This window comes from Staurois parvus, unplaced genomic scaffold (genome assembly GCF_062004578.1).
Source record: "Staurois parvus isolate SC_StPar_1 unplaced genomic scaffold, SC_StPar_1.0 ptg000021l, whole genome shotgun sequence".
In the NCBI taxonomy this organism is placed as follows: domain Eukaryota; kingdom Metazoa; phylum Chordata; class Amphibia; order Anura; family Ranidae; genus Staurois; species Staurois parvus.
The window spans coordinates 16,150,045-16,174,581 of NW_028317817.1; the positions used below are offsets into that span (position 1 = coordinate 16,150,045).

At 41.6% G+C, this 24,537-nt stretch overlaps 1 protein-coding gene across 2 annotated transcripts in view; it reads left to right on the forward strand.

The window, feature by feature from the left end:
• Nucleotides 1-15,966: 15,966 nt before the first annotated feature.
• EFHB (EF-hand domain family member B) overlaps nucleotides 15,967-24,537 on the forward strand; it is an 84,887-nt gene continuing 76,316 nt past the window's right edge. For both annotated transcript variants that reach the window (XM_089691118.1, XM_089691115.1), the window contains exon 1: nucleotides 15,967-16,089. In XM_089691118.1, coding sequence (XP_089547244.1) covers nucleotides 16,012-16,089 — 78 coding nt within the window. In that variant the 5' untranslated portion in view covers nucleotides 15,967-16,011. The remainder of the gene's footprint in view (nucleotides 16,090-24,537) is intronic.

Consider the following 24,537-nt stretch of genomic DNA (forward strand, 5'->3'; position numbering starts at 1 on the left):
GGGACAAACCTGGTGCAGTTCTGGGCTCGCCTGTGTACACAATAGTGCTACGTGTGTAGGCGTGGGCATGGTGGGCTGTCATTGGAGGCGGTCACACTGAGCCTCTGGAATGACTGCATACCTCCCAACGTTGTGAGATTGGTTATAAAATATGAGAAGGACACACCCTGCCACGCCTGCTGGCTACCCTGAGGGGTTACAGTGGAAGTTCACTCACGCACTAACTATACTTACAGGTGAAACTTGAAAAATTAGAATATCGTGCAAAAGTTCATTTATTTCAGTAATGCAACTTAAAAGGTGAAACTAATATAAGAGATAGACTCATTACACGCAAAGCAAGATAGTTCAAGCCGTGATTTGTCATAATTGTTATGATTATGGCTTACAGCTCATGAAAACCCCAAATCCACAATCTCAGAAAATTAGAATATTGTGAAAAGGTGCAATATTCTAGGCTCAAAGTGTCCCACTCTAATCAGCTAATTAAACCAGAACACCTGCAATGGGTTCCTGAGCCTTTAACCACATGCCGCCCAGCCACTGTATAAATACGGCTGGGCAAAAGCACGTTTTAAAACGTGTGTTTTGTAAACAGGTAGGGGGCGTGCGCGAGGCGCGCCGCCGCCCTACCTGTCCCGCTGATCACAGCCACGGATGTCAGTCACCGGGTCACAGCCAGTTGTTACGGGCTATGTCCCGGCGATCGGCGGCAATCGCTGACAGAGAGCACAGCTGCAGTAGCTGTGCTTTCTGTCAGTTCCCTGACAGCTCCAGGACACGCTGATCAGGACAGAAGAGTTTCTCCCGATCAGCGGTGTTCCCTGCAGTACACACCCCGGCCCCCTAGTAAAACATTCCCCTCACACAGTTAACCCTTTCCCTGAAAAATAAACTTAACCCCTTCCTCCCCAGCGCCATTAGTACAGTGTCAGTGTTTTTTTTTTTGCACTGATCACTGTATTGGTGTCACTGGGGATGTCAGTGACCCTAAGTCAGTACCCCCCAATGTCAGAATGTCCGCAGTCCCGCCATAAGTCGCTGATCGCTGCCATAAGTCACTGATCGCCACCATTATTAGTATAAAAAAAAACTAAAAATCCCAGTATCTTTCCCGCCATTTGTATACGCTATAACTTTCACGTAAACCAATTAATTTACATGTATTGGTTTTTTTTTTTTTTTTTTTAGCAAAGACATGTCGCAGAATGCATTTTGGCAGAAATTTATGACTAAATTTGATTTTTAAAATTTTTTTTTACTGGACATGTTTTATAGCAAAAAGTCCAAAATATTGTTTTGTTTCCTCAAAATTGTCAGCCTTTTTTTTTATAGCGCAAAAAATAAAAACCACACAGGTGATCAAATACCACCGAAAGAAAGCTCAATTTGTGGGAAAAAAAGGATGTAAATTTAATTTATGTACCGCCTTGCATGACCGCGCAATTGTCCGTTAAACTAGCGCAGCGCTGTACAGCAAAAAAATGGCGTAAATTGCAGTATCTATACCATAGTTTGTAGACACTATAACTTTCACACAAAGCAATCAATATACACTTATTGGGATTTTTTTTACCAAAAACATGTAGCAGAATACATTTTGGCCTAAATTTATAACCAACTTTGAGTTTACTATATATTTTTTATAGCTGAAAGTAAAAAATATTGTTTTTCTTCAAAAATTTTGGCCTTTTTTTGTTTATAGCGTGAAAAATAGAAAGCGCACAGGTGATCAAATACCACCAAAAGAAAGCTCTATTTGTGTGAAAAAAAGGACGTAAATTTCATTTGGGTGCAGCATTGCATGACCGCGCAATTATCAGTTGAATTAGTGCGCCGAGTAGCAAAACGAGGCCTGGTCATTAACGGGGGTAAATCCTCTGGAGGTCAAGTGGTTAAATGGTCTCTCAGTCTGGTTCAGTAGGAATCACAATCATGGGAAAGACTGCTGACCTGACAGTTGTGCAGAACACCATCATTGACACCCTCCATAAGGAGGGAAAGCCTCAAAAGGTAATTGCAAAAGAAGTTGGATGTTCCCAAAGTGCTGTATCAAAGCACATTAATAGAAAGTTATGTGGAAGGGAAAAGCGTGGAAGAAAAAGGTGCACAAGCAGCAGGGATGATCGCAGCCTGGAGAGGATTGTCAGGAAAAGGCCATTCAAAAGTGTTGGGGACTTCACAAGGAGTGGATTGAGGCTGGAGTCAGTGCATCAAGAGCCACCACATACAGATGGATCCTGGACACGGGCTTCAAATGTCGTATTCATCTTTTTTTCTATCCATTTCTAATATATTTATAAAAGCAATCTTCTGATCACTGGTGCATTGCTTTACATGCTCAAAAATAATAAATGCACCTTTTTTTACCTACAAAAAAAATGTGCATTTATTATTATACATACTTATATAGTGCTGTCAATTTACGCAGCGCTATACATATATATTGTACATTCATATCAGTCCCTAACCCTCAAGGGGCATACCATTTAAGGTCCCTAACTTAAATTCATAATTTCACCTACTAGGGCCACTTTAGACAGGATCCAATTCATCTACCAGCATGTCTTTGGAATGTGGGAGGAAACTGGAGTACACTCATACAGGCACAGTCCTGTACCAGCCAATGATTCACGGCTGGGACCTGCTTATTTGCTGTGTACAACCACAGACCAGAGCTCTGTGTTGACTATCAATAGAGGGGTCATTACAGAGGGAACAATCTCTATGTTTCTATTATATCATTAGTAAAAGCAGCACATATTACACATAGTTAGGCACACAATTAACCCCTTGATTGCCCTAGATGTTAATCCCTTCCCAAGCCAGTGTCATTAGTATAGTGACAATATATAGTATTATCACTGATCATTGTATTAGTGTCACTGGAGATGTCAGTGGCAGTTTGTAAGTTCCCCCAGAGTCAGTTAGGGCTCGTTCACACTTGACTGTTTTACCAACACTTGCCAAATGCCCCTATAGCGTTTGGCAAGCATTGGTCCGGTGTTTGCGGAGCTTTTTTTAATGCTCGGCAAACTCTCCGCAAACGCCGCATGCTAGGCGTTTGCCGAGCGTTAAAAACGCCCCACAAACGCCTAGCATGAAGTTTGAATGGTGTTACCGCTCCGCAAACGCCCCGCAATCACGTCTCAACCATGCCGCAAACGCCGGCCGGGTGTTTGCGGAACGGCACCATAGACAAGAATAGGAGGCTTCAACGCCTCCTGACTCGTCCAGATGCTTCCGTTTTGCCGCGACGCGACACGCTGCGATGCTACCGCTCCCGTTAGAACAGCACCATGTGCTGCAATGTGCAGAATAGCCAGAGGCGTTTGGGAAGCGGTAAAAACGCTTCCCAAACGCCTCTCTGCCACCTGCACACTACGCTAGTGTGAACGTAGCCTTATGCAGGCCATAGATGGGTCGAAAATCGGCCGATTTTCGGATCGTTAGTGGGCTAAATGTTCGGCCGTTTTTTGGTATTTTGGCAGATTTTTTTTATCGGTAAAGTTGGAAAAAAATCGGCCGATTTTGCCGAACGGCCGATTTTCGCGGCAATGATGGGCCAATCGGCCGATATTTTACAGATAAAAAAATCTGCGCATGAGCAGTGACCTGCAAGAGGAAGACAAAAAGAAGAAGGAAAAAGAAGAAGAGGATGAAGAAGAAGAAGAGGAAGAACAGGAAGAAGAAGAAGTAGAAGAAGAAGAGCATGAAGAAGAAGAAGAAGAGGATGAAGTAGAAGAGGATGAAGAAGAGGATGAAGAAGAAGAGGATGAAGAAGAAGAAGAAGAGGATGAAGAAGAAGAGGATGAAGAAGAAAGGAAGATGAAGAAGAGGATGAAGAAGAAGAGGATGAAGAATAAGAGGAAGATGAAGAAGAGGATGAAGAAGAAGAGGATGAAAAAGAAGAAGAAGAGGATGAAGAAGAAGAAGAAGAAGAGGATGAAGAAGAGAAGAAGGAGAAGAAGAGGATGAAGAAGAAGAGGATGAAGAAGAAGAAGAAGAGGATGAAGAAGAGGATGAAGAAGAAGAAGAGGAAGAAGAAGAGGAAGAAGAAGAAGAAGAAGAAGAGGATGAAGTAGAGGATGAAGAAGAAGAGGATGAAGAAGAAGAGGATGAAGAAGAGGATGAAGAAGAAGAGGATGAAGAAGAGGATGAAGAAGAAGAAGAGGATGAAGAGGAAGGTGAAGAAGAGAAAGATGAAGAAGAGGATGAAGAATATGAAGAAGATGAAGAAGAAGAAGAAGAAGAGGATGAAGAAGAAGAAGAGGATGAAGAAGAAGAGGAATTCCAGTCCAGCAAAAAGTGTCCCTGCAGAGAGCTCCGCTATTTCTTCTGACAGTTCCTTGACATTTATAGCGGTTGCAACAATGTATTTGTTTCCGAATAAAAACATCTGTATCCTAAATGGATACAAATAGATACATTGTTGCAACCGCTATAAATGTCAAGGAACTGTCAGAAGAAATAGCGGAGCTCTCTGCAGGGACACTTTTTTCCGGCTGTAGACTGGATGAAAATCGGCCGATTTTTTTTTTACCGTTGCTGGTAACGTCGGCCGCTTGAACGACCGATTTTTCGTTTTTTTAAAAGAAAAATCGGCCGATTTTCAACCCGTCTATGGCCGACCTTAGTGTCACCGGTCACCACCATTTATGTTATTAAAAAAAAAAAAATTTCAGTATATATACCATAATTTGTAGGCACTATAACTTTCATGCAAACCAACCAATATACAGATGTACCTTGGTTTCCGAATGCCTTGGTTAACGTAATTTTCGGTTTACAAATGAAAATCCATTGCAAATAATGCCTTGGTTTACAAATTTTTTATCAATTTTTTTCGCAATATGAAGTGTATGCTGGTGCCAATTTTTAAATGCAATTGCCAGCTTTTTTTTCTTCACTTTAGCTCACAGAATTAGCTGTCACTTTCACTGGAGCTAAAGGATACTTTTTTTCTTTTATCTCGGGAAACAAACTAAAAGGAAACATTGTTTCTTTTAACTCAAAAGTAAAAGGAAACTTTCTTTCTTTTAGCTGGGGGGAAAGTGACAGCTGAATCTCTGAGCTATAGTGAAGAAAAAAAAAGCCGGTAATTACATTTAAAAACCAGCACTGACCTATAATGACAGCAACTTTTTAAAAACTTTTTTCTGACCTCAGGAATGGATTATGAATTTTTCACAATACTAGATGTCCCAGAGAACGCATTAAATTTGTAAACCGAGGTACACCTGTACGCGTATTGGATTTTTTTTTTTTTATCAAAGACATATAGCGGTTTACATTTTGGCCAACATTTATGAAGAAATGTGATTTAAAATTTTTATTGGATATGTTTTGTAGCAAAAAGTAAAAAATATTGTTTTTTTTTTCAAAATTTTCAGTCAGGCTGCCTATCAATGTCCATTAGCACCACCTCATCAGTTGCAGTCAGTGCAGCCTATCAGTGCCCATCAGTGCATCCTCATCAGCACATACCAGTAAAGGACAGAAATTACTTTTTTGCAAAATTGTATAACGCAAAATAAAAAAAACTTTTTTTTTCAAAATTGTTGGTCTTTTTTCCAAAGACTTTTTTCCTCGTGCCTATCCATGGCATCATACCTGTGAAAGAGCTCTGCCTCTAACCACTCCCTCAGGTCCAATGAATAGCATAAAAGATAGAAGTGTAAGATGCTGAAGATTCTTCTGCAAGAGAATGAGGGGGCCCCCATCAGCTGTACTAGAAAGCATTCTATGACTCTTCTCTGAGGGTGCACTCACCATGGGATCTGTTAAACATAACCACACCCGAGTGTTCCCAAGTGGTCCCAGGTGTGGTGTGCTTAACCAATCCCAGGCGCAGTTCGGACCAGTCACACTACACAAATGATCACACGAATGGCTGAACCATGCATGGGGCCATTTCAAATTGCCAGTGTGAGTGCACCCTATGGCATTCTGGCCCACCAATGACTTTCTATTGCTCCATGCTTCATTTGGGCCTGAGATAGACAGGGAGCTAACATTATATTAAGCAGTGGAAATCATGCATTTCTCCCAGGAATTAACATAGTTTATGCCTCCAAAACTGTTTATGGGTTTAGACAGTGGCAGGACAAGGTCCTTCAGCATCTAAAGGGAAAAAAGTCCAAAGTGTACCCCCTTGCTATGAATTGTTGAAGTGATACTAAACACACACTATTCAGTTTATGTTATCCCTTCTATTTCTATATGTGGATGATGGCACTGTTATTATTTTAAAACTTCCAAACCACCCTATAGCAGATGTACTGCTACAGGGCATCAGGGATGCGCAAAATCACACACACACAACACACACACGCATATATATATATATATATATATATATATACTGTATATATATATGTGTGACTTTGCACTTCTGGGTAGGGGGCACGCGTTCCCTGCCCACGCTGCTATTGGCTACTCAGTATGTCAATCACCGGGTTCTGGCCAGAACTCGGTGATCATCGGCAGAGCTGACAGGGGAGAGGTCTGTATGTAAACAACACAGATCTCTCCCCGTCAGCATGAAAAGGCTGCTTTGCATTGCTCTTCACAGCAGAACAATACAAAGCAGCTTGTCCACATAGTAAAACACACACAGCACGCTATGTAAAACACAACACAGCATACTGTTAACTGTTTGATCACCCCATATGTTAACCCCTTCCTGCCCAGTGTCATTAGTACAGTGTCAGTGTTTTTTATTAGCACTGATCACTGTATTAGTATCATTGGGATGTCAGTGGCAGTTAGTCAGTTCCTCCCTAGTGTCAGAATGCCTGCCGCAGTCCCACAATAAGTTGCTAATCGCCACCATTACTAGTAAAAAAATAAAAACAAAAATTCCAGTATATATACCGTCATTTGTAGACACTTTAACTTTCGCGTAAACCAAATAATTTACACTAATTGGGATTTATTTTAGCAAATACATGTAGCAGAATACATTTTGGCCTAAATTTATGAAGAAATTTAATTTTTCAAAATTGTCAGTCTTTTTTTGTTTATAGCGCAAAAAATAAAAACCGCACAGGTGATCAAATACCACAGAAAGAAAGCTCTATTTGTGGGAACAAAAAGGACAAACATTTTATTTATGTACAACATTGCATGACCGTGCAATTGTCAGTTAAAGTAATGCAGAACCGTATCATAAAAAATGTCCTGGTCAGGAAGAGGGGTAAATCCTCTGGGGGGCAAGTGGTTAATAAAAAAAAAATCTAAGTAGCTTTTTCCTTATTAATATACAGCTGTCGCATGGCCCAGATCTTTCCCAGCCTGTCTGTAGGGAAACATAAGCAAGAGTAGTTTCTATTCCTCTTCTGCTGGTCACATTTTCAAAATAAAAAAAAAAAAAACAGCTTTTGAAATACGGGGTAAAAAATAAATAAGTATTACTAATAATCTGTGGTGAAATGTCATACAAATATATATTTGACATCAAATCTTTATTATTTTATGGAAATAACATGGTGTGGGTGGATTTCCGCAAGTTACAGGTTGTGTCACACCCCTCCAGCCTGTGACTTAGAATAACAGGGAGGTAAAGCCTCCATCAATCAAGATTTAATATCCCACCCCCCATTGTGTTTAGCTGGTTAGGAATGGAGGAGGAGGGAGAGAGTGGGCTGTCGTTTACCACTGTGTATATGCCTACATGTGTGACTCTATAATCACATGGGCTGCTCAGATGTGATATGGAGGAAATGCTTAGCACGGAAACTCACTGAAAACGGAGCATGTGCAAAGTTGCCACTACAGCTGCAAAATCCCTAGCTAAATTGGGAACATGAACAGAAGGTGGAGATAGAGAGTAGCAGGATCAACCAGGTTTTTTGCAGAGTACAGAAAACGAACCTCACAGTGACTGAGTATGAACAGCATGTAGTACAGCATTTATTGATCATTTTTGTGGGTTTAGTGACACTTTACTTCACCACCATAGGTTACAAGCCCTTTTTTCACTCCTCTGCTGATGAAGTGCCCAAGGCAGGCGCCTCTTCTGCCTACCCCTCAGCCTGACAGTGAATTTAGACAGTGGCTGATTCAAGTTAGGGTGGGAGGTGCCTGGGGTCCCTAGTGGGTCTATGCTTGTCTGTTTCACTGCTGTGGGACATTGGGTGTACAAGATATGTACCTCATTCCTCCAAAAAGAAAAAGTACTTCTGGGTTACCTCCTACACCCCAAATTTTCTCCATCTGTTGCAGACACTTTACTCAGGGAAATCACTGAGATATGTCCTTTTCATTAGTGCAGTAACAAACATAGAGGCTCCAGTGTAAACATAACACTTGATTAACAAACACATTGTAACAAGATTATTGTTACAATGTACAGTATGTAGACTAGTTCTTTCATAAGCAGGTCAAATGTAATCAAATGTCATCTAGATATAAAAACCCATTATTAAAGTGGAGATCCAGGCTCCCCCTCCCCCCCAAATAAAAATGAAAAGCCAGTAGCTACAACTAGTGTAACTTTGCTGAAGTTTAGCCCTGGTCCACACTAATGCGGTGCAGCACATCACATATGATTTGTACAGGAACTGTACCGCATTCCTGTGCAAATCACATGCAATGTCTGTGTGGTGCGATATGAGCCATGCATTTTGTATGGCTCAAATTATATCGCATTCGCACTAAAAAGGTGCAGGACCCTTTTTTCGCCCACACCTGATTCGCATCACATGGGTGTTCACACCCATGCAATGCGAATACAGGTAATCGCACTGCATTTTGCGACCTGTTTCGGGATGTCGTTAAATTAACATTGACACCCATACCAGATCACATGGACAATGCGGTGTGGGAAACGTACAGGATTTGATGTGTTTCCCACACCACATTAGTGTGAACCAGGGCTAAATGTAAGGACACTTACCTGTCCAGGGTTCTAGCAATGTCCTCAACCGACCCAATTCTTCAATCAGCTTCGAGTGCAGGGGCCGGCATCTTAAATAAGGAAAACCAACAGCCGCCTTTGTGCTGTGCATGCACTTTGTAAATGGGTTGCAGTCTTCTGGGACCTGTAAAGTGTTCCAGAAGGCTACAGGGGAAGGGGAGTTTGGGGGGCAATTTTCCTGACAACAATAATCTTTTTAGCTCTATGTAAGGGGTAGACCACTGACCATCATTGTAAAGAACATTATTCCCACTGACCATCAATGTAAGAGACATTCTTCCCACTGGCCACCACACTAATGTGCATTGAGCTGTACATATAGCAATTATTAGCCGGGGTTCCCTGAGACCAGAAAAATATTTCAAGGGTTCCTCCATGTCAAAAAAGATAAGAAAGACTGGGCTGGAGGGTGTGACATGGGGAAACACTTGCTACATTCACTGGTGCTTCCACCCCATCCATTGCCCTGGCTCTGCAGACCATATGCAAGTGCTATAATGGCTACTGAATACTTTGGCAAAATAAAGGCAATTGTTCAACATTGCAATTATTATTAATTGCTATGTTCCGGTATTACAACCTAATATTTGGAAATAAAGTGGACTTACTTTACTTTAGATTTTTTTACTTTAAACAATGCAAGAAAGTATAATTGGCTTTTTATGGAATGGGTACAGTGACGATCGCAGCGTCAGACCTCAGTCCTTCTCACCAAACTCGTGATCGAAGGACTAGCCAATCTAAAACCGCGCTGTCATGTGCGTAACAATGCCACGCCCAGCTGCACCCTGCACAAAGATTTTCCAGCTAATGGACCACAATCTGTGTACCTGCAGCCTGAGAGCGATTGTTACTGGGTCAGGTTAATTACACAATTAACCCTTCACACTGCCACCACCTCCTTTTTGTACAGAGAAAGAGAAAACTCGGCAATATTATCAACACACTATGATGTTTGCATAAGCGTCTGTATACCACTGTCATCGCAGGCAGAGATATACAGAAGTTTAAAACACACACAGTAGCGCTCTTCAGAGGCAGGGATTCTAAGTTTGCATTAAAGAGCTTTAGAAACAGTGCAACACTTTCAGAAAGTAAGATTTATTACTAAAAGGTCAAAAGGGTGCAATAAAAATATTTACAGAAAAAGATGTAGCCAATATATATATATATATATATATATATATATATATATATAAATAAAAATATACAGAGAGCAATAACACAGCAAAGAGATAACAGAAAGAAGTTTAGAGGGATAAAGTACTTGCCGTCAACCTTGGTTTAAGCAGCTTTCAAGTGTCAGAGCAAAAGGGCCTTATCTTCCAAAGTTAGTTCCAATGTTAAAAGGGAGCTTCTTAAATTTCAACTCAGCTCAGCTTAGCTAGCTCCAAGCATAACAGCCATTTTCTAGGAACTGAGCAGGGTGTCTCCTTAAAGCAGAGAACCAATTGCCTCATTTGGGGAGGGGGGAGCTCAGGCTATGACCAAATCCCTCCCAAATTATACTATGGTCAATAACTTTTCCTAGGTACATGCAACATTCTATCCACGGGTAGATTAATACGCAGAATCATCTGCTGAACGTCTAGATATGAAATATGACATACCTGCTGGGATGGTTAAGGAGATATCATTTTCTGCTCTCCTGTTTGTGTCAGCTAGGGGTGTAATATATCAGACGACTTGTATTAAAGTGACCGATCTGAATATATGCCTGGTTTTTATGTACGTCTCTCATATTCCAAGATATGTAATCATAGAGGAAAGTGGATTTTGAATGTGATGTCTGCTTTATGGCTTATCTGGAATGTCTTTGAAGCTCTGCGAGGGACTGGTTTATGGTTTTACGATCCTTTTCCAAGCAGAGTCTCACAGACATATGGGGGCCAGGCTAATTGAGGTTTATAGCCAGGAGCTCCCCCGCTGGGCCTTGATGCCTTTTAGAACTCAGCATCCAGGGACCACGTGTCACTCAACAGAGAGGGAGGGGGGATGAGGGAAGCTGATTTGGGAGCAGAAAATGATAGAAGATGGAGGCCTTTGCCAAAATGGAGGTTCACATCCATCTCTGTGTGCACGATTGCTACAGGTACCCTTTCATTCAGCCAGGGAAATATTATCTTGAGAGATAGGAGAAGCCTACTGAGACAACACTGGTTAACAAGGACGTAGTATTGATCCTTATTGCTGCTATACTAAAGGAAGTGTTGTTACATATGTTTTTTTTTAATCACATTTTTTACATTAGGGAGTGTTTTTAATTTTTAATCATACGTAATTATATTTTCAATCTGATGGTTTTTTTGCGTTCTGTAAAACATGGTTGTCCAACCTGCAGCCCATGGCCATATGCAGCTCAAGACAGCTATGAATGCGGCCAACCCAAAATTGTAAACTTACTTAAAATGTTGATTTTTGTGTGAATTTTTTGTAAAAATGCATTTACACTTAGCAAACGTAAAATGGCCGCAGAAGAATTTGACAGTCTCATTACAACTATTTTTAAGAATAAAGCACACGAAGGGTGAAATTAGAACTAAAATATCTGATGAGCACCTTGAGAATTCATTGAGAATTGCTACTACATCCAACATACCAGATATTGATGTATTAGTTTATCAAAAACAGTGTCAAATATCTCACTTATTTTATGTTGCCCTCTTTTACATTTATAATAAAAAATATTACAAAAATGCTGTTTTATTACTTGGATAGGTACATTATCTATATCAATAATCATTAACTTGTGTTCTGCCCGACTTTTTCTGCTCATCAGCTCTCCTTATTGTTAATGTATATTGTATGTGGCCCGAGACAATTCCTCTTCTTCCAATGTGGCCTAGGAAAGTCAAAAGGTTGGACACCCCTGCTGTAAAAGATTTAAGGGGTAAAATTATTTGATTTTGATCAGAATCCAAAATATTCCAACCTGCTTGATCCAGTAGGTGGCCCAGACAGCAGTAGGAACAAGTGTTGGGGGAGAGCAGTTGTAGAACGATACCCTGTGTATCTTTCCCTCCAGCAGCTGAAAGCTGGTTTCTCCCCCTCTCGCTGGCTTTCTGCTGTTGGAGGGAGACACAGACCTCTCCGGATTGAGGGGGTGCCTTGGTTTTCCTGAGTGGCTGCTGAGCTCCTTCCCCCCACCCGCACTCAGAGCTAGGACCAGGGGAAAGCCTGGAGCATGGAGAGGAGAAGTGACAGAGAGGAAAGAGCCAACTGGAGGTGAGCTGTGTTGTGTTCTCTGGGCTCTCCCTCCTGTCATCCATGCAGCACATGAGACAGGATCACTGATAGATCGTATGGGACTGTACATACACACACAGTATGATTACCACCCCCTACCCACATTTCCTGCTGTCTGGAGATGAGCAGCCCTTGGAGAAGGTGTGTGCGTGCACGTGCGCAGTCCCATACGATCTATTAGTGATCATGTCTCATGTGCTGCATGGACGACAGGAGGGAGAGCCCAGAGAACACAACAGAGCTCACCTCCTACTGGCTCTTGTCTCTCCACTTTTTCTAGGAAGTGCAATGGGAATTTTTTTTTTTGGGGGGGGGGGTTGGCATTTGCTAGGAGGAATGTGGGGAAGAGAGAGAATACAAAAAACTTTTTTTTATATAAATACACAAACTCGTTGAACTCTCTCGCTGTCTCATTGGGGGGTGGGGGGCGCGTACAATTTTTGTGTTTCCTAGGGCAGCACAAAACCTAAATACACCACTGGTACTGCCATGACTGCCCAGTTGTTGCCCACGTATTACCACAATGACCTGTTTGTGGTACACATATCTTTAAGCGTATCATAACTGACTACAGAGCTTCTCGACCAAGGTTCCATGGAACCCTAGAGTTCCTCCAGAGGTTACCAGGGGTTCCTTGAGCAATGAACAATTCTGGTCTCTCAGATAAGTTCCCACTAACACCATTGACCTTTTTAGCTATCTGTAAGGGGGGTAATTCTTCCCAATAACCATAAGTGTAAGGAGCATTATTCCCACTGACCATCACATTAATGTATCATGAGTTATATATATATGGTCATTTTTAGCAGGGTTCCCTGAGACCAGAAAGTTATCTCAAAGGGTTCCTCTGTGTTGAAAAGTTTGAGAATGGTTGGACTACAGTAACTGATGTGGATTAGAGCGGTTTAATGGCTACAGTGTTTCTTTAGTTTGCGCTCATGCATTGCTTGTTGCTTGTGCAGTCCCAGGCTAACACAAACAGAGTTTGTAGGCAGTTCCCCAAATTGTATATAAAAAATACACAGTATGGAACATGTATTAAACTCAAAAACAAAAATGTTTAGTATGGTGGCTGCTTTAGTTTTCTGTTTATTTCCTCCTCCTGATCTTGGCATTAATAAACATCCTGTCTTTTCTATCTATGGAGGAGCAATGGAGACCCTCTTGAACAGTAGCATTGTCTGGAGAGGGTAGTGTTAGATAGACTAGTAGATGTACTTTACATACCTAACTAATAAATTGAAGCTGAATTCCAGCTAAGACTTTTTAAGCAGTGACAGCAACATTTTTTTTCCTTTTGGGAAAAAAGGTTTTAGATAAATGAATAAAGGCTGATCATTGTAAGCACTCCTGTGGTTTGCTCTAATCGCCACTTTTGCTGGATAGCTTGGTCTATTAAGCCCTAGTTCACACTAATGCGACTTGCCATGTGATTTGATCATTTTTAAATTGCATGACAAGTTGCACCCAAGTTGAATGCATGACAAGTTGAATGGAACCATTCAAATCGGCATTATTCTGGCTTTGTGGTGCCACACCCATTTGAAAAAAAAAGGTTCCTGCACTATTTTTTGCGATTTCAGCTGTGACTTCCACAGACATATGTGCACAAAGGCGCACAGATGCCATCCAAGTCGCATCTGAAAGTGCACTTACATACAGCTTTGAAATCGTGCAACTTCAAGTGAAGTCGCAAAATGTCAAAGTCGGATCCAGTGTCAACCAGGACTAAAGGAAGTTGAACAATAACACTCTTAGGCCCCTTTCACAAGGGGTGGACCCCTCAGTGGATCCACTTGCTCAGCGGGGTATCTCTACACTGATCCCCGCTGAGCAAGCGGATGACAGGTCCGTGTCCGCTCTGCTGCTGTAGAGCGGACACAGACACAGCCTGCTGTCCTCTATGGGCGGTCGGATGGAAATGGCACGCCTGGCCATTTCCATCCTCACTGCCACCCAATCCAACTGATGGAAGGGGAATGGATTGGCCTTAGACCCCTTTCACATGGGCATTATCCCATCAGTCACATTTTTTCAAAGGAAAAACGTACTTAGTTTACATCAGTTTTCAGTTCAGTTTACATCAGTTTTCAGTTCAGTTTACATCAGGCTATATCCATTTTTGCACATGTTTTCACTTAAAGTGTTACTAAACCCAGGACCCTGTATCCACTATATCTGGTCTCACCCAGTATACAGGACATTGCAATTATTTTAGTAAATATAAACTGCTAAATACCTTTTCTCATCAAAAGTTAGAACAGTCTTGTGACTTCTATCAGTGTTCAGCCCAGCACTAGCTAAAGCTTGTAGGAGGAGTTTTCATTCTGCTCTAGGAGGATACAAATCCCCTGACTTCTGTCTGTCCAGTGATGATTGGCCCTGTGCTGACAACATGCACTCTCCCAAGAAAAAAAGAAAAAAACCTCTCTAGCAGTACACACCAAACTGAGCATGTGCAAAATGCATACAGTTCAGTCTGTCTTATCAGGAGATAAGAGGTGGTCACTTGAAAAAGGGAAGAAACAGAGAACACAGGATCAAACAGCCTTTTTACACAATGCAGAGGATTGACCCCTTAGGTTCTATAGTGAGTATAACAAGTATGCTTTACTGCAAATACAGGCTGATTTTACTGTTGTGGGTTCAATAACACTTTAATTGTTGCCAATTGAGACCAATCAAAGGTGACAAAAGTATGAACAAATTTTCTTGCTTAAAACCGGACATAAACTGAACGGATGTACACGGATGGCATCCGTTTATGTCCATTCTATTCTGTTTCAACAGATCTGGATGTAAATTTGCAGCAAAACAATTCAGAGCTTACCCATAACAAGCATCCTTAATGATGCAGCTTGACATCTAAATGTATTGGTTGCCACCAGGGCTGTGGATAAGGGGGTATCACCAGTTCACCAGTACGGGGCCCAGGCCAGCAGAGGGGCCAAGGCAGCTGGGTGAACTGAATGTGGGCAGGGAGGGTGATCGGTATGGTCGGAGGGGGGTAATTACTGGAATTGATCCCCTATATGGCTCTCTCTGCAGCAGCTGTAAGTTGGCTTCTTCTCCTCTCCCTCCCGCTGGCTTTCAGCTGCTGCAGAGAGAGCTATACAGGGGATTGGTTCCAGTAATTGCCCCACAACACACCCATCACCCTCCCTGTGCACCATATGTTTCCCCCTGCTGCCTAGGCTCCTCTGTGTGCCTCCACCCACACCCCCACAATGCTGCCTGTTTCCCTCCACTCCTTTCAGCAGCTGCAAGCACACAACACCATCTCTCAGGATGGAGAGTGGGGGAAAGGTCCAGTAAATACATCACATTTACCAGCCCTTCCTTTCCCGAATGAACACAATGAGTGATTGGTTCCAATCACTCACTGTGTACATTCATAAATAAAGCATCGTAAACTATGTTTTAGTGGAAGGGGAGGGCCCTGCCAGATTGGCTGTATGGGGCCCGTGGTTTCTAACAGCAGCCCTGGTTGTCACAGTTCTTTCTTTTAATCCTTATAAATAATTTTTTTTTTAGTTTGATTTTCTTATCATTTCTTTTGATTCTTATAAATCACCAACTACAATGCACATTTTTTTTAGTTTTAGTAAAAACAATACAAATAAAAATCTAGAAAGAGTGAACATTAGATATAGTGGTTCGTTGTGGGTTGAGGATCAGCACTGGAAGCTCCGATCTACTGCGTGCAGGGATAGGAGTGACAGCTGCAACACGATCCATACAGCAGAGCGGGGCACGTGACCTCCTCCTGTTGCTAGGTAACAGTAAACAGCGGCCGGTGACCGGTGCGGAGTTGGGGGTGCTGGGTGCCTCTGGCTCGCTATACAATGGGAGTTCTGAAAGAAGAGACGCCGGCTCCCATCTACGGGGGAAGATTCGTAGATCGCTCCCCTCATGTCCGTTCTGTGAGTAGAGAGCTCAGGGGTTGTTCCTGATAAAGTTTCTGTTCTGTGGCTGATGTGGGGAGCTTATCACTGCATCTTCTGTTCTGTTCTAATGATGTGCAATGCTAATAGACTGGCTGCACCTGGCCATCCTTACTTCATCCTCACAGCCAGTCACTAGACCCTGGTCACACTGCATGCAAATTGGCATGTGATTTACATGCCATGCGACTTTCAAATCGCATTCCAAATCGCAGCCTATTGTCCGCAAGAGTGCTCATAACGGTGCAGATACGACTTGGTCAGAGCCGCACCGATTTCTAAAGTAGTACATGCAATACTTTTAGTGCGATTTGCATAGACATCTCTAGCAGATGTCTTGCTAATCGCACCTGAAATTGCACTATGTCATCCAACTTTGAAATAGTCGCACGATTTCAAAGTAGGGTTTGATGTGACTGGGGTGTAAGCTACGTTCACACTAATCCACTGAAAAAACACAGCAAAAATGCATAGGCATCTTTACTGCGCTTTTGCCGGGCTTTCTGAGTGTTTTTAAAGGACACGTGACTTAAAAACTGCACCAAAAACGCTTCTCAGAGGTGTTTTTAACTACACGGTCACATCAAGACTTTGAAATCATGCGACTTACAGTGAAGTCGCATGATTTCAAAGTTGGGTGAGATGCCCTGTTTCAGGTGCGATTTGCAAGACATCTGACACAGATGTCTATGCAATTTGCACCAAACGTAGTACATGCACTACTTTAGAAATCGGTGCAGCTCCGACCAAGTTGGAACCACACCGATTTGACCGTTGTAATTGCGGAAAATAGGGTGCGACTTGGCATATGATTTGCAAGTCGCATGGCATGCAAATCGCATGCCAAGTCGCACCCAGTGCAACCGGGGTGTTAGGTGCTTTTCAAGCATTTTTCAGGCGTTTTCCATTGATTTCAATGGGAAGAGGCGTTTTGGGTTTTTTTTTAACTCACCAAACATGCCCCGAAGATGCTGCAAGCAGGAGTTTTTACACTGCTCTGTAAGCGCAACACCTCAATGTGAAAACATACATAGATATACATTCACAAACACAGGGAAGCATTTTTCTTGAGTTTTTCAGGCACTTTTTTTTAACTCAAAAACTCCTCAGTGTGAAAGTAGCCTAATACTCATACTGATTAGATTTACGGGAGAGTAGAGATTCGTGAGCAGATATTTCTACTTTCTATTACTGCAGTGTTTATCCTTATTAAGTGTTCTTGCATGGCAAGACCACTTACTGTTATCTCACATATATATTCTTATTATTATAGCCAAATTTACCACCCTAACTCCTCCCACAGTTTTTACACTACATAGACAGTAATATACCGAAACGTGCGGATTGTTCCCGATTGGTGTGCTATTTGTGGAACGTTTCGCAGAATGGTTCACGAAAAATCAGTGTTTTTGTGGTGAAATTGGTCCCATAGGAATGAATGGCGGAATTTTCAAAACTAGAGTGGGAGCTGACAAAAGCTAGAGTGTGAGCAGAAAAATCAGGACATGGTTTCTAAACTGCCATCACTCCCTCATTTTCAAGCCCACCTACACAAATCTTATATCAAAACGTTCAGCTATCCCTGCTGCCACTAAAAATGTCCATGGCTAAGCCATAGTCCTAATAGTTTTCACAATATGACCATTTGTTTGCAACTCACGCCTCCCATTGACATTCATTGAAACCCCACTCTAGCCACCTCAAATTTGAGGGGCAATATCTAAACTGCGACTGTGCCTTCATTTTTAATATTTCAGAGACATACTATGCATCAGAATGTAGGTCTGGGTCTTGTGATTCTCACAATATAAAGCTCTTCGCTGTAGGATGTATAATTTTTAAACTACAACCATTTGAAAATGGCAACTGCCAGTAAAGTGAGCAAGTTGGAACAGTTTGTTTTTAACCGCTCTTATCTTCCCTTGCTGTAGAGGGAGTTGCCATACGAACCCAGGTGTGTGATCAGGCAGCAAAGTGACAAAAGCTAGAGTGTGAGCTGAAAAATAAAAGTTGAAATGCATTTCTCACTCTATCAAGCTTGCCATGTGCACTTTTTAAATTTGATCAATCAATTGGTTAGTGTAATGTTTACTATCTTTACTCACTCCAAACACTCCACACAGTTACTCTGCCCACTCCATAAAGTTACTCTGCCCAGTCCAACCTTTTCACAGTTACCCCAGCCACTCCAACCACACAACAGTTACTCCGCCCACTCCAGTTGTGGACTACTGGTGGAGGCAAGAACACTTCACACAATTTCCCCAGAAATTGTAGCTTTTCTAGTTATATTTGTAAGCTTTTCATTTTTTATTCGTTAAGTGCTAGTAAACTCTGATTTACAATTTGTACCTACAGGTAAGCTTGTAGTAAGTCTTACCTGCAAGTAGCTCTTAACCTCTTCTTGTCCAGCCCATGTATATAAATGGCCCGGGAGCGCTGCCGATGCGGGTGGATGTTTTTAAATTCCCCCCCGCATCCATTGCCTGTGCGCGCTCCCTGGAAGCACGCGGCACCGCGATTGGTGTACGGGACCTCTGTGTGAGGTCCCGATTCATGTGATCACTGATTGGCCAATTAGTGATCACATGAATAGTAGTAAATAAGATGTCACAACAGCTTTGTGCCATGTGACAAGCTGTGACCAATCACAGCTCTCACAGTATTTTTCAATGGCTGCAGGAATGCAACCAGAGAGAAGGAGAAATGATTGATTTTACAGCCTTTATGGGTGTAAAAGCAATCAGTTTAAAAAAAGAAAAAAAATCTTCATCACCCCCCATAAGTAGGGTGACAGTATGTTAACAAAAAAAAAACTAAACACATAATAATATAAAAAAAAATTAAAATGTAAAACATTTTTAAAAAATTATAATTTTTGGTTATAAACTAATTTGGGTTATTTTTTTTTACTAAAAAGATAGATGAATACATTTTGGCTAAGATTTCTGAAGAAAGATTATTTATTTGCAAAATTTTATAAGAAAAACACTTTTTTTTCAAAATTTTTGGACTTTTTCATTTATATAGCAAACAAAATCCCAGTGGTGAATAAATACCACCAAAATAAAGTTTTATCTGTCTCAAAAAAATGCAAAAAAAATCATATGGGTACAGTGTTGCATGACCGCGCAATTGTCATTCAAAGTGTGATAGCACTGAAAGCTGAAACTCGGCCTGGACTGGAAGGGGGTGAAGGTGTCTGGACCCGAAGTGGTTAAACTTGTGCCGTTTAGAAGTTATTGACATTCTGAGTGTGCTCTGAATGCAGAGCACTGTGCCATGATGATGACTGCCACGCACATGTGTGGGAGTGATGTCATCGCGGCCTGGCCATTCATGACTGTATAAGCAATCACAGCTTAAAAAAAAAATAGCAATCACCCCCAACCCCCTCTTCCCCAGAGCAGTGCAGTGTCACTCTGGTGACACTGCACTGCTCTGGTGACAGTGGGCTACATTTACTAAAGCAGATCGTATGTGGTAATTAGGTGTCCAGGTGCGATCCTGTAATTGTCAATTCATTATGCTGTTTTGTGGTATTTACCGCGACACACTCAAAATAAATACTGCATAAAACAACTTTAAACTTAATTGACAAAAGGAAATAAATAAATGCAGTAATTAAGTAGTGGTCTAGGCATGCAATAGGGAATGTGTATAATTTTAACAGGTTGTTAAGGAGCTGACAGTTGCCAGTGTCCGTAACAACGAGTAACTGACATGGTTGTTAAGGAGTAGGCAGTTGCCACATCCCTAGTAACCATGACTCATCTGTTGTCAGCAGGGTTCCCTGCTGACAGCAGAATGTAAACAAAAGAAAAATAAGCAAAAAAAAAAACAGAGTGGGGTCCCCCTTAATCCATACCAGACCTGGTGTGGATTGGGGGGGGGGGGCACATTGGTTTTTGTCTTATTTTTTTAAATATTTTTGTAATTCTTTTGTTTACATTGGGAAACCCTGCTGACAGCAGATGAGTCATGGTTGTCAGGGACAGGGCGGCCTCCCACTCCTTAACAACCATGACAGTTACTGGTTGTTAAGGATGCTGGCTATCACCGGCCTTAAATTACTGCAAGTTTTCACTACTAAAATACTGCATCGCTTCATAAAATAATGAATTAAAGCGGAGTTCCACTCATTCTGTCAAAAAATAAAAGTCAGCAGCTACAAAAACTGTAGGTGCTGACTTTTAAAAAAACAGCCACTTACCTGTCCCTTGGTCCCGCGGTGTCCCCCCCGCAGCCTGTTTTACTGGCATTTCTGTATTCCAGGAGGCTGGCATTTTCAGTGTGGGCACCCGGCTGTGCAGCTTGCGGCTTCACAGCCAGGTACCCATTGCGCATGCGCGAGTAGCACTGCGCTTCATGAATGGTCCTGTAGTCTTCTGGGACTTGTCACGTGTCCCAAAAGACTACAGGGAGGGAAGACACCTTCCACTTCCGATTACCTAGGCGATCAGACCGGAAGTGGGAGCGGGTACCTGTCAAATTCGGGTACCCGCTCCCCCCCGCCCCCCCCAAAGGTGCTAATCTTTAATGGGGAGTGGGGGAGCAGTTTATAGTGAACTGAAAACATTTTGTGAAAAACACTATGTGGTAATTTTATCGCATTTCTTAAAGTAGATATTGATTTGTGAATGGAGACCAGTAGGTAAAAAAAAAATTGTCAATGGTTTAGGTTTATATACACTTTAAACTCCTCTTCTCAAGAGATAACAGATTCAGTGATGAAGACAGAAAGACTTCAAAAGAGAAAAAACAATCAGTATCACCTCCAGCAGCAGATAGGGTACACTTCTGTTCCTGCATCCCTCTACTCTTACCAGTCTTCCACTGTGAAAATATGGACAGTAAATGGAAGTACGCGCTCAATAATCACTGTAGTTTCCAGCTGAATGCTCCCCTGGACAATATGTCAGCGTAGAGTCTGTGCTTACCCTCAATGGGGGATACCTAACTGACACTATTTTTCTTTGTAGCGTTTAATCCATATTGTACATTAACCTCATTATTTGACGTGTTCCCTGAACTTGGTTTATCCAGGTTTGTATTATTACAGAAATGGAGTATCTAGATATAGTGATTGTCTTTTGCCGCTCATTAGGTCATCTTATTACCCAGCAGTCATGTTGCATCATGACGACCGGATCTGGTCTTACAATCAGAGCTTTTCTTTAGCAGGAACGTGGGGGAAAGCAGTTTCTAGCACCTCCAGCACTGAATGTATGTAATTGCAAGGAGTGCTGGGGTGTGCTGGATGGTCTATTGTTGCTGGCTGCTGGGGAATCTCTTGCCACTGCAGCAGATCTACTTTAATGTGGGCATGGTGTAGAATCTATTGTTGCTGGGGGGTCAGTTATTACTGGGATTGATCTGTTGTTGATGGAGAGGTTTTTTGATGATAGCTGCTGGGAGATCTGTTGTTGCTGCTGGGGGTCTATTGTTGCTAGAGTGGATCTATTATTGCTGAGGTGGTATTTTCTTGTTATCATTAACAAATTCCATAAAAAATTACTTAGCACCACAAAATGATACTTGGTTCTATATTCTATAAAAGGGGTGGTACTGGGAGGTGGGTAGGGGGTAGAAGGGGTGATTCAGAAAGGGGGAGTTCCTGCACCTATTCTCTGAGAAAAAAAAGCCCTGCTTGCCATGATAAATAATCAATTTACATCCTTCACCCTTCAGATTCTCATTGCTTTCTTTTTTTTTTTTTAAGCAAATCATTCTATATTTTTCCGCTGGTCTCCAAGTGGGCAATATGGTAAGAAACAATAGGAAGAAAAATGATCATCTAGACCCACAAAAGGTCATAATGATTGCTGAAAGAGTTTGTATCCACTGTTAAAGCTCTTAGGTAGCTAAAATAGGCCCCGCTGATTTAAATTAAATAAAAATGTAGCTATGGTTACTCTCCAACATCTACCAAAAGCTGAAATACCAAATTTTGGTGGAGAGACCCTTTAATGAGAACAAAGTTTGAACTAATATTTGTTGTTAGTTCTGTCACAGCTGAGGTCTCCAGTTTGTAACCGTAAAGCTCTTTTCACATGGGGGGGCAGGCAAGGGGCAGTAAAAATAGGCAGTTGATCTGTTTTTTTGCTGCCCCCACCTACAAAGAGACATGGTGCCACTCAGGTGGATACACATTGCCATGACCATGATGCTTTGCATAGCGGTGTGGAAACAATAATATGACATGCCGAGTATTGCCTGTCAAACTCTCACATGTAAGTGGAGATGTTTGTGCCGCAACCTCGTCCAGAAAGAAAGACATTTATTGTGAAGACATCATCATATAACACATAATAAACTAAATACTTGGCTCGCAGTTGCCTGGTTCTGCAAAGTAAAATAAGCATACCCACAAAAAGCCCAAGAAAAAGCAGACATTAGGATATGGCAATATTTCCTCCTAAACACCTGCAAACTTTCTTTCACTTTCCTACGACAAGCAATCCCCTGCGGATCTCTTTTCAGGGGTGTTGTTGGGATGGCTGCTGCTATTGTGAAAGGAACCAAAAATGGAAAGAATTTCCATCCCATGTAGATGTGCATTTAGCATAAAACGATGTAACTCAAATGGAAAGCATTTTTCTCTTCTTTTCCATGAAAGAAAAAAATGAGGCATATAAAAAGCTAATATAGCAAAATATTTGTGAATCGTCAATGCAGCAGATTTTAAGGTATTTGAGCATCTCTAATTAAAAGCAAATGTCAACACACCTGACACAGATTGGGCAGGAGGAGACAAGGCTGATAAATGTCAAACCATTACTGGCCACTCTCTCAGTTACATGTTAACTGATTAATCATTTATACTTTGTTACTATTTCCAGTTGTATGTGCCTGGGGCGAACAGTGCACTGCAGCCTCAACCATCTCCTATATCCAAGGATAAGAAAAGTTTAAGAATTGAACTGCATATTTTAAACATCTTTATATTAGGAGCTGCTCAAAAGCTCTTAAAAAAAAAACTTAAAATGTTGCTTTATAGAAATGTATACACTGTGTTCTATTGTAGAACAAATGATAGATGTACAGTATATATCATAATATATGTATATATATACAGTTGCAAGAAAAGGTATGTGAACCCCTTGGGATTACGTGTAGTTTTGCATGAATTGGGCATAAAATGTGCTCTGAACGTCATCTAAGTCACAACAATAGAAGAACACAGTCTGCTGAACATAATACTACACAAACATTAGATGTTGCCATGGTTTAATTGCACATAACATGTAAACATTCACAGTGCAGGGAGGAAAAAGTATGTGAGGCCCTAGCTTAATGACTTCTCCCAGAGCTAATTGGAGCCAGGAGTGAGCCAACCTTGACTCCAATCAGTGTGATGATATTGGATGTGTTGCTGACAGCTGTCCTGCCCTTAAAAACACACACCTGTTTTGGGTTTACTGGTTTCAAGAAGCACTGTCTGATGTGAACCATGCCTCGCAGAAAAGAGCTCTCAGAAGACCTACGATCAAGAATTGTTGACTTGCATGAAGCTGGAAAGGGTTACAAAAGTATCTCCAAAAGCCTTGATGTTCATGTGTCCACGGTAAGACAGACTGTCTACAAATGGAGAAAGTTTAGCACTGTTGCTACTCTCCCTAGGCGTGGTCGTCCTGTAAAAATGCCTGCAAGAGCACAGCGCAGAATGCTGCATGAGGTAAAGAAGAATCCCAGAGTGTCAGCTAAAGACCTACAGAAATCTCTGGCACATGCTAACATTTTTGTTGACACATCTACAATAAGGAAAACATTAAACAAGAATGGAGTACATGGGAGGACACCACGGAGGAAGCCATTGCTGTCCAAAAAGAATATTGCAGCACGTTTGAAGTTTGCAAAAGAGCACCTGGATGTTCCACAGCACTGCTGGCAAAATATACTGTGGACAGATGAAACCAAGATTGAGTTGTTTGGGAAGAACACACAACACTATGTGTGGAGAAAAAAAGGCACAGCACACCAACATCAAAACCTCATCCCCACTGTAAAACATGGCGGAGGGAGCATCATGGTTTGGGGCTGCTTTGCTGCCTCAGGGCCTGGACGGATTGTTGTCATTGATGGGAAAATGAATTCCAGAGTTTATCAAGACATTTTGCAGGAAAACGTACGACCATCTGTCCGCCAACTGAAGCACCGCAGAGGATGGGTGATGCAACAGGACAATGACCCAAAGCATACAAGTAATTCAACAAAACAATAATTATTAATATTTGATTAAAATAACCTTATAATATGCATCCATGCTGTAACAGTTTCAGCAAATGCATAAAAAGTAGCATACATATCAATGTTTGGAACTTTTTATGGAAATAGTTTCAGTAAAAAATTAAGTTTCATAACACATCAGGTTGACACTAGATGTAACTGTAGCTCATAGTAACATTTGTGGTCCAATATGGCTTA